This window comes from Anoplolepis gracilipes, chromosome 13 (genome assembly GCF_047496725.1).
Source record: "Anoplolepis gracilipes chromosome 13, ASM4749672v1, whole genome shotgun sequence".
Taxonomy (NCBI): Eukaryota; Metazoa; Arthropoda; class Insecta; order Hymenoptera; family Formicidae; genus Anoplolepis; species Anoplolepis gracilipes.
In genome coordinates this window covers 4,486,687-4,497,328 of record NC_132982.1, presented here as the reverse complement: position 1 = coordinate 4,497,328, position 10,642 = coordinate 4,486,687, and the positions used below count along the sequence as shown (strand labels likewise).

The following is a 10,642-nucleotide window of genomic DNA, read 5'->3' as shown; positions in this document are numbered from 1 at the left end:
CCGTGGATTTAGATTGTGGTTTGATGTCGCTTTCGACCGCCAATAGAAACTCCGGTACATAAATGTCATTCTACATTAGTCGCATCGCCGTGTCGCAAACGTCATAAGCGCCGTGCTATCCAATCAGCGTCAAGCTACCTTGACGCTGATTGGATCACATGACTTGCGATGCTGCATATTTGATGGACTTAGGGCTGATTCTTATGATTTTAAAGTCTCGCGAGAAACGTTTGATTGATCAATCAGGACAAAACGTCGAGCGAACTGTACTTGTACGTTTTTAGCGTCAGTGTCAAGTGTCACAGTTGCAATCCTGGATTCTAGATTGTTTTGCAGCATCTCTCGGTGCGATAGGAAGATTCGAGAAAGATAAAGATTCTATATTTTGCATTATGTTTTATCCTTGCATGGAAAGTGTGTGATTGTAAATAATAAGGATACAATGACTGACAACGTTATCACCAAAATGGAAAATAATGTAGTAAGTTTATACACACAAATAATATCATGTGAATATATAATGTCAAAATATCTAGATACAATAATGTTCCATTTTTGTAGATGCCTGTTCCTAAAATAAAACATGATTGGTATCAAACGGACACCCATATTATTGTGACAATACTTGCAAAAAATACAGAAAATGTGAAAGTTGCATATGAAGAAAATACAGTACGTATTTAGAAGTTTATTTATCTGTTAACGTATCAGGAGTTAACTTATTTATTAAAGTAAATAAAAAATCGGTAAATGTTTACCTTTACCTTCACGCTTCAAGAATAATATTCAGATAAAGCAGAACTCATTTGTTGCTGATTATGTAAAGATAAACATTTACCAAAAAATCTCTTAAACAAAAGCATTATATCTTAAGATGATTTTGTGTATGATTTTGTATTATTTTCCAAGCAATGCTTTGATATCCAGATATTCTTTGATAATACTTAAAATACCTAGATATCTAAGTATTTCCAATTAATTTGAATTATCTTTAATTTCTATATTATAAATTGTACATTTGACAAAAACACTAAATTTTTAATGAATTTTTGAATTAAAATTTACGAGATATTTAAACTGCTCCAAATTTTAAAAAATGACATTTGACTGAAAGTAGCTTATTATATAAATGCATGTATATATATATATAAAACTTTTTAATCCTTTTATTAATATAAAAATATAATTATTATTATTAATAATTATATTATTAAGGATATTATTTTTACAAATTATTTTTCAGCTAAGTGTATCTGCAAAGTTACCATCTGGTAATGAATATAGTTTAGAATTAGATTTGGCTTATCCGATAGTAGTTGAACAATGTACACACAAAGTATGGTCATCTAAAATAGAAATCAAACTGAAAAAACAAGATGATTTTAGATGGACGGTATTAGAGGGAAATCCAGTTGAACAAAATAAAGTAAAACCTATACCAAATGGTAAATATATAAATCTTTCATTATTTCATAAAGAAATATACGAGATAAAATATAAATATAAAATACAAAATTTTATAAAATGAAAATATAATGTCTGCTAATAGGCAATACTTGGTGCCTTATTTAATAATTTATTTTGTACTTTATTATTAATACTAATATTTGTAATGGATTAAAACCTCAAATTTTTGATATATCATTGAAACATTTTCCATATATGATTGATATTTAAAACAATTGTGAAAATATAATAGTAACATAAAAAAAGTCATATAAAATTAATAATTTTTCGAAATATTAATACATATAAGTTTCTAAAAATATTATTATTACACTATAAAACTAATATATATTGATTATATTTTTAATTAAAATATTTTTGTATTATTTAAGAAATACTCCAAGCTAGCCAACAAATATCTAAATATCCAAGTTCCTGTAAAGTACACAGAGATTGGGATAAAGTAGAAAAGGAAATAGAAAAACAAGAAGCAGCTGAACAACCAGAAGGAGATGCAGCAATAAATGCTCTCTTTCAACAAATATATGGTAATGGATCTGACGATGTAAGACGTGCGATGAACAAGTCCTTTGTAAGTAAAATATTCATATTTGATAAATTAAATAGTAACAAGAGAGATACTGTAGCGTGTTCATGATGCACATTGCAGATTTTATGTAAATTTTATTGGTATCTAAAAGAATTTGTCTTCTCCAAATGTAAATCTTTAGTACATGGCACTTCAATTTTGCATAAATAAAATAAATTCTATTTATTTTTAGCTATTTCTATTTGCATACAATAAATGTTATGTTGTATTAAAAATCACTTATTGTATACAGTGACATTTCTAAATTTTTTATTCCAAATATTAAAAATGACATTTCATTGAAACTACCTTAGCATAAATGCATATGCATATAAATTTTCAATAGTTTTAATATAAATATAATAATCTGTCCGATGTAAAAAAAAAAAAAAAAAACATTAAAATATAAAGAAAATATGTCATGTAGTTAGAATCTGGCGGCACTGTTCTGAGCACTAATTGGGAAGAAGTAGGACATGGAACAGTTGACAGAAAACCACCAGATGGAATGGAATGGAAATCTTGGGACTCATAATTTGGGACATCAAATTTATAAACATCATTTTTTCAGTGTTTCTTGCAATAATTGCATTCAATTATCATACATATAATTACTCAATATGATATGTTATTGATAAGAAAGTAGACAACATTGATACTTTGTAATATTTCTCTTTCTATATAATGATATAGTGATTCAATAAAATTAATTTCAGTGTTAATTTATTTTGTATAATTATGAAATATAAAAAATCATTAACATTTACTTATATCATGATTTTTATTATGTTTATTTAAGATTACATTTACAATTTACAGTTATAATTACAGTGTTACAATATTTTTTACAGAAAATTAATGTTTATAAACATATTCTACAATGTGTATCAATTATAAACAATATGAAGCAGTTTGTCTGGCAAATATAAAATATAGTTTTCTTATTTTACAGAAGAAACTTTGTATTTTAATATATATTAAATATTAATATATTTTTGTTCTATATTTTATTTTCAAATTTTATACCATTTATTTATATATACTATCTCTTTCCCCTTTATAAAAATTTAATAAAAAATATATCATTATATATTAGAAAAAAAAGAAAATTTGTATAAATTTAACTGTGTTGAGCAGTTGAATATTTTTGATAAATATTTGTTATTTGTAAAAGATGTACGACCCACATGCATAAATACCTTTTTTAATATAACTTGTTCCTGAAATTAACAAATATGCTGAATACTTGGCAGAAGCCACGAGAATATTAGATGAATTATTGTTCTCCTTTTCTTTGGGTTTTGTTTGGAAATTAGTGTCGTTCTCCTCTTTATTTGCGATTTGTTTGGAAAACTTGGTATCAAATGAAAGCAATATTTTCTTAAGATCAGACAATTCGTTTGTATTTGTTTGATGTAATAATTCATTCCTCTCTTGCACTGTTTTTATGGTATTTCTTACATCTAGTATCCTCCTGTTATTAAGTATAATTGAACCAATTAATGATAAAATTGCTATTATGGCAGATGCAAGGATAGATAAATATTTATATTTTTGTGCATTTAAATTTTGACTGTCGTGATATTCTTTGATAGCAGTAGCTAACTGTGTGAAATTATCTCTTTCTTCTTTCTCTGATAAAGTAAGCTGATTGAGAACTTTATTTTGTTCCTGCAAACACTTATTTTCCATCACTGTTAAATGTACAAATTTGGGATCATCTCGTTTTGTTTGAACTAATTCACCATAGAGTTCTTGTAATTTCTGAGAAATCTCTGTCAGTTCTTTGTTTAATGTTCTTCTATTGTCCTGACATAGGAACAATTTATCTTGAAGGACAATTACTTGTCTTTTAGCTGCTTCAACTGTATTTAATCCTGTTAACTGGTTATACCATTGCCACCATTTAACAATTTTTCCTGGTAATTCTGTGCTTGGCTCTAAGGCCTTGGCATTTAAATCTTGTATAATGATAGCCTTGTCATTAAGTTTCTACAATATAAAAATTAATGATTATATAATTATTGCTCTATATATAGTCTTCCAAAATTATAGATTGTTATTTTCATTACAGATTATCGGTCAATTCAAAATCCTTTCTTTAATAAAAATATTAAAAAACTTTCTTATAATGTTACAGTATATAATTAGTAATAAAACCGTATGAAACAAAAACTTTAAGTAATATAGTTGAATGGTATCAAAATCAGAAGAGTTCTCATAATCTTTAAGAATTTTATTTTATATTGCATAAAATTGTATCCAATTCAAATTCAGACTAAAAAGTTGAACAATTTCTTAAGTAACTTATTAATAAATGTAGCTAAAATTTTATAAAGAAACATAATTCAATGCATAAGAGAGTTATAAATATTCCAAATTAAATCAATGTAAGTCTTAAGACTAAATTGATCGTTATTCAGAATACATTTATCAATATCAAAAAAAAAAAAAAAAAAAAAAAAAAAAAAAAAAATGATAAAAGATCAAAATTTTGGTCTCGATATTATATATTTAATGCTTACTTTTGCAATACTTTCAACGATATTATATTTCTCGGCCTTGACATTTTGTACATTGGAAAACTTGTTCTGCGCTTTTTCTGTGGCATTTTCGATCATTTCTTTTGCGTGATGAAAGACCGCATATTTTTTTATTTGTTTATTTATTATTAGATTAATTAATTGTCGGTAGCGTTCTATCATTTTGTAAACTAGAAAATTGAATAAAACGATATCGAGTCACACATGCTGATGACATACGAGCATAATGAAATAAGAGAGCTAACCTAACCCCAATTCTATTTCTAACCCTAAGTAATTTAATCTGCACTCATAAATATCATCGAGATAATATTAAAAATCTTATATTGAAAATATATATTAATTGCTTAATAAATATTGCAATTAATTCGTTATTAATAAAATATAGAGAATTTTGTTTCTGTTAAAGAATTACTGCGATTGGTCCGTTGCTTCGAGCGCTGTTTTCGAGAATCAAAAAATGTCGCACGAATCTAACTGCCGTGATTGGTTCATTCCGATGCTTCGAGAATGCACTATATTTACTCTTGAAGATTTCAAATAATAGTGAGTTACGAAAGACGCATAGTGACGGATCGATCACAAATCGCTCTGCATTTTTCGCAATTTTTACTGTCTAAGTAAAAGAATAGAATTATAGACAAAAAAAAAAAAAAAAAAAAAAAAAAATTATATCAAAAGCGATCGTCGTAATGTGAATACGTTTGTAGAATTAATATTATACGGACCAATGCTGTAAAGTATTTGATATTCGCCTCTGTAATCGAAATGTCGATCGAAATCATACATCAATATCGCCTGGGGTATATGTTATTTTATATATATATATATATATATATATATTACACTTTTTAGAAAATCTTATTTTAATTATTTCTAATATTATAGTATCACGAATTTTTATTTGTACTTTTTATGCTTATTTTCTTTGCTCAATTTTTTTCTCGCATAATTTTTCCCTAGGGATATATTTACATTCTTAGAGAAAAGTTACTGAATGTAGGATACGCAACCATGCAATTGACACTAAAACACAGTTGGCAGATATATGACGTCGCTTCGATACTATCGAAAAGCGATATTGCGATTCTCGAACTGATTTTGAATCGCGAGTCACACGAAGCTGATCGCGGCCGATCGCGGAGTTGCATTCGTACGTCGTTGCATGTTTGTCGCGATTATTTTTATTTAAAAGTGGAATTTTGTGCGCGAAAAGTTGTGAGTATTCGTTTAGTGTGTTTATCGTAACGCAAACATTGTGTACATTATCATTATTCATCAATATCGATATCGGTAACCGCTTCCTGTGCACTGGAATGAACGGATGAGACTCTTTTCCCACTTCGACACCGTTATTTTCTGATTTTCTCATCGGAATACAGAGGAACCGCAATTGATCATCACCAAGTATGTGCATATCATTTTTTTATAATTAATTGCTCGACGATATATTATTTTTTCTCGTAATAAGTCTATCTTATGTTTTTCATGTGTGCGTAAATACATACATTTATATATACATATGTGTGCATTTGTGTGCGAGCATGTGTGTCTGTATGAAATTATTAATTTTTTATCTGAAAATTATATAAAATATATTTTTGGCAGAATTACTCGCTGCTCTTATTATTATAATTATTCTAATTATTACAGTAAATTAAATTAATATATTAAGTAAAATAATACAATTTATCAAGATTCTTGAATTATTTCTGAACCAGCTCTGCTTGTCAATCATAAAACTTTGTTCAGAATTGTTTCTTTGTAATACATACTATTTTATCGATGTCACGATGATGACGAATATAATACTGAAGATGGCAGAACTGTTGGAGAAACGGAATTTTTAAACGCTGTAGTCTTTACAACTACATCTTAAAGTGCACTGTTTGACTTTTAGGTTATGATTATCATCGATGTCAAGTTTATCTTCACATTTTCGTTTTAATTTACATTAATTTAGGTATAATCCATTTAATTATTATAATATATAATATAATTGAATATTGATTAATTTTATTTTTAATAATTAACTTCATTTTTCTTATCATGTAACAGATGTTCTAAAAAAATATAAAGGAAAGAAATTTTACAATAAAAAATTGTTGGAAAAGATATAACGTGATTTATATATCTACTTTTTTTTATTAGTTATTAATTAGTACTATTATTAATTTGACGTAATAAAAAAAGTTTTGTCGCACTTAAAAAAATAACTATTTTAGTATAAAGAATTTTTGATTGAAATGTAATTTATACAATTTATTTAAAAAATACATCTGTATACATGATACTACCAAGTACATAATACAAATCATAAATGTACGTGTATGAAGAAACTAATTTATTTAACAGATACAAGACATTAACAAGATTTCAAAATGAAAAGAATCTTACGAAGCAAGTGTAATCAGCCAATAATTGAAATATCAGATTCGGATGATGAGGACCATAAAACTAACTATCAACTACTAACAATATCAGAATCTGAAGATGAAGATTATACAATAGAAGAAAGTAAAGCAAAAAAGAAATTGATAAAGAATAAGAAGCAATCAACGAAAGAGATAAAAAATAATAAAAAGAATAATAAACAGAATAAAGTTAAATCTGAAAAAAGAAAAAGTCAAGAAGAAAATTTAGAAATATTTAATAACAAGAAACCGAAACTAGAAGAATCACCATTTGATAATTATGAAAATAATTCAGATGTTGAAGTAGTGCAACAAAATCAGAAAAATTTGATGAAAACTGATATAAAACAAGATATTAAAATTAAAGAAAAATTAAACTCGAGTTTTTTACAATGCACAGAATGGACACCTATTGATTACATAAGTGAAATCAATAAAGTAGATAAAAATATTGTAAAGAATGTAGTAATTCTTCTTCAAATGGAGAACACTATACCTTTTATTGCAAGATATAGAAAACAACAGACTGGATCTATGGAACCTGATCAGTTGAGAGCACTTAAGGAAAGTTTTGAGGAAGCCAATATTATTAAAAACCGTGCTGCAACAATTTTAAAAACCATTGATAAATTAGGAAAATGGTCACCAGAAATTCACTCTACTATCACATCTGCAAAATCTCTTGCTGATCTAGAAGACATTTATGCCTTATATAAGTTATCATCAAAACGGATTCTGGCAGAGAGAGCGAGAGAATTGGGCTTAGAAAATATTAGCAATGCTGTTTTACATGGACGGAAAATAACCCCATTAGTATCTTTGATAAATGAACAAAAGGAAGGTTTGCGAAATGAGCAACAAGTGAAAAATGGTATTGTACATATAATAGCGGATGTTATTGCTAAAGATAAAAAGGTTTTTAATGCAGTGACATCCTTCCGGAAAATATCTGTCTTTTACATACAAACGTCGCAGTGTAAAGTAACAAAAGATTTGAATGAAAATGAACAGAAGTATAAAGATTATTTTAATTTTAGATCAAGAGAGGATGTTATTAAACCACATCACATACTGGCCATTAATCGAGCCGAATCGCAAAAGATTATCAGTGTGAAAATTATAGTTCCAGATACTTTTGAATGTGCATTCAAAGAGTTTTGCCTATCACAATATACACGTCAGCAAAATATGGGAGATATAACAAATTTGCATCAGGATTTACTCAACGATAGTATTGATCATGCTTACAAGAAACTGATTAAACCTCAGGTCATACGTCGAATACGAAGTCAGATGAAGGAAAGAGCGGAAAAGGCATCTATACAAGTTTTTGCGACTAACGTTAAGCACTTGCTGCTCACCCCTCCTGTACGAGGTAAAATTATTCTTGGTATAGATCCGGGTTACTATCACGGGTGTAAACTGGCTGTTATATCAGAACATGGTAACGTTCTTGAGACTACTGTGATACATCCTCATAAAAATAAGGTTTCAATTTCTATTGCGGCTGATAGTTTGGCGAAGTTAGTGAACAAGTATAAATGTACAGTATTAGCTCTGGGAAACGCTACAGCATGCAGGAAAACTGAATTGTTTCTAACAGAAATGATACAATCGAAGATGTTTGGTTCACTGGACGTGACGTACACCATCGTTGACGAATCTGGAGCATCTATTTACAGTTGTAGTTCTGAAGCAAAATCAGAGTTCTCAGATCTAGATCCAAATCTGGTGTCGGCTATCTCGATAGCAAGACGCTTGCAGGATCCACTTGCGGAATTAGTTAAAATAGAACCGAAGCATTTAGGAGTCGGGATGTATCAGCACGATCTTCCTGAAAAACAATTAATGAATACATTGGACGAAGTTAGTATAAAAATTTATTATTTGATAATAATTACATAAATAAATATTAAGATATGAAAAAAATTTTGAATAATATATATATATATATATATATATATATATATATATATATAATATAGGCTATTAGGCAAAATTAAAGCATAATTTTTAATGTTTTTATATGGAGATCCAAAATTGAGCTTTCTTTTAGCGATGATTTTAAAAGAGATTTGAATAAATAATAATGCAATAAGTTCCATTATATTTTTGCTAAGAAAAGATTATTGCAGGTTGTCACAGAAGCTGTGAGTTTTGTAGGAGTCGATGTCAATACAGCATCCCAGTGCCTTTTGCGAAGAGTAGCTGGTCTCACAAATTCTAGAGCTGCAAATATCATAGAATGGCGAATTAAACACGGTGCATTTAGGAATAGAGAACAATTGTTAGACGTAAAGGGTATCGGAAAGAAAACATTCGAACAGTGCGCGGGATTTATAAGAATTAGACCGGAAACTGCAATGATTAGCGAAACCATTACGAAAGGTAAAAAATCGAAGAATGATCTTAATATCTTGGATCAAACGTGGATCCATCCGGAATCGTATGTGATAGCGAATAAATTCCTAAAACACTGCCAATGCAAGTTGGACGATCTTGGTACTTCGGCTTTTATTGAACGGATAAATTCACACGCGAAAGCGGGATGTGCCAAATTAGCTGCTCAATTTGATACCGATGAAACTACCATGGAAATTATAATTAAAGCTTTGACTATGAAAAAGGACGAGGATATACGATTAAAGTCGAATTATCCGCTGTTTCGTGCAGCTGTGCAATCTATCAATGATTTAAGGATCGATACCATATTAACCGGTATCGTGCGAAATGTCACCCATTTTGGAGCCTTTGTAGACGTAGGGGTTGAAAAGGACGGATTAATACATATTAGCCGTATGAAAAATCACACTTTGCATGTAGGCCAACATGTAGAAGTAAACGTAATCAATATCGAAGTAGCATACAACAGGATCGGTCTTGAATTAATAAGGATATTATAAATAATTAAATTATTCTTTTCGGTATTACCATAAAAAGTTTTTCGTTACATTGGTGCAAAAATGTTTATATCAGGATGTGTTTTATTTTTATTTTGTTTACATAGGTCACTTACGTATATGTATAATTTAAAATTATAAAGGAGAAATAATAAAAACTGCCGTATTTTTGCACCAACCTGAATTAATAAGGATATTATAAGTAATTAAATTATTCTGTTCGGAGTTAGCATAAAGAGTTTTTCGCTCGGTTTTTCGTTACATTGGTGCAAAAATATATCAGGATGTGTTTTATTTTTATTTTGTTTACATATATAGGTCACTTACGTATATATGTATAATTGGTGTTAAAATTATAAAGGAGAAATAATAAAAACTGCCGTACTTTTGCACCAACCTAACGTTTGAGTTATCAATATCGCTTAACAAAACCTTTGTAATACAACATGACAAAACGTTTACAATAGTGTCGAACTGTTATATTAGCTATGTGATATTTATATTAAGTGAAAAAAATATTACCATTGCATTGGCGATAAGTATATTTTTGTAAATAATATTTATGTTCCAGATTTATTTAAAAATACATTATATATTAAACTAAATATAAAATAACACTTATATAATTTCTTATATATATATATATATATGTATGTATGTATGTGTGTATGTATGTATGTATGAATGTATGTATTCACGCACATTTCACGCTTTTACTATTTTACAAATGTTTATCTAATATTATTCTTT

The 10,642-nt window shown here is 28.1% G+C and overlaps 4 protein-coding genes across 4 annotated transcripts in view; 3 read left to right on the top strand and 1 right to left on the bottom strand.

Annotated features, from left to right (window-relative positions):
- The first annotated feature begins 303 nt into the window (after positions 1-303).
- Sgt1 (suppressor of G2 allele of skp1) lies at positions 304-2,807 on the top strand. Its single transcript, XM_072904832.1, has 5 exons — positions 304-481; positions 562-672; positions 1,244-1,445; positions 1,839-2,038; positions 2,463-2,807. The coding sequence occupies exons 1-5, from the start codon at positions 443-445 to the stop codon at positions 2,568-2,570; spliced, it is 660 nt and encodes a 219-aa protein (XP_072760933.1). The 5' UTR covers positions 304-442; the 3' UTR covers positions 2,571-2,807.
- Positions 2,808-2,942: 135 nt separating this feature from the next.
- Positions 2,943-5,038, bottom strand: LOC140672579 (uncharacterized). Its single transcript, XM_072904831.1, has 3 exons — positions 4,824-5,038; positions 4,561-4,748; positions 2,943-4,027 (listed from the first exon to the last, which is right to left on the bottom strand). The coding sequence occupies exons 2-3, from the start codon at positions 4,738-4,740 to the stop codon at positions 3,197-3,199; spliced, it is 1,011 nt and encodes a 336-aa protein (XP_072760932.1). The 5' UTR covers positions 4,741-4,748; positions 4,824-5,038; the 3' UTR covers positions 2,943-3,196.
- A 685-nt stretch (positions 5,039-5,723) lies between these two features.
- Positions 5,724-10,642, top strand: part of LOC140672655 (uncharacterized) — an 88,016-nt gene continuing 83,097 nt past the window's right edge. The window contains exon 1 of the mRNA XM_072904980.1: positions 5,724-5,985. The gene's annotated coding sequence lies outside the window, so the exon portion shown is untranslated. The remainder of the gene's footprint in view (positions 5,986-10,642) is intronic.
- Positions 6,348-10,479, top strand: LOC140672527 (S1 RNA-binding domain-containing protein 1). The gene is made up of 3 exons (XM_072904753.1): positions 6,348-6,541; positions 6,934-8,858; positions 9,128-10,479. The coding sequence occupies exons 2-3, from the start codon at positions 6,960-6,962 to the stop codon at positions 9,893-9,895; spliced, it is 2,667 nt and encodes an 888-aa protein (XP_072760854.1). The 5' UTR covers positions 6,348-6,541; positions 6,934-6,959; the 3' UTR covers positions 9,896-10,479.

Bases quoted from the DNA above. Each gene is read 5' to 3' on its own strand.
- LOC140672527 (XM_072904753.1), top strand. From the start codon at position 6,960: ATGAAAAGAATCTTACGAAGCAAGTGTAATCAGCCAATAATTGAAATA. The intron at 8,859-9,127 runs GTTAGTATAAAA...AGATTATTGCAG, and splicing joins TAATGAATACATTGGACGAA to GTTGTCACAGAAGCTGTGAG.
- LOC140672579 (XM_072904831.1), bottom strand. From the start codon at position 4,740: ATGATAGAACGCTACCGACAATTAATTAATCTAATAATAAATAAACAA. The intron at 4,028-4,560 runs GTAAGCATTAAA...TTTATATTGTAG, and splicing joins TCGTTGAAAGTATTGCAAAA to AAACTTAATGACAAGGCTAT.
- Sgt1 (XM_072904832.1), top strand. From the start codon at position 443: ATGACTGACAACGTTATCACCAAAATGGAAAATAATGTA. The intron at 482-561 runs GTAAGTTTATAC...CCATTTTTGTAG, and splicing joins CCAAAATGGAAAATAATGTA to ATGCCTGTTCCTAAAATAAA. The intron at 2,039-2,462 runs GTAAGTAAAATA...TATGTCATGTAG, and splicing joins GTGCGATGAACAAGTCCTTT to TTAGAATCTGGCGGCACTGT.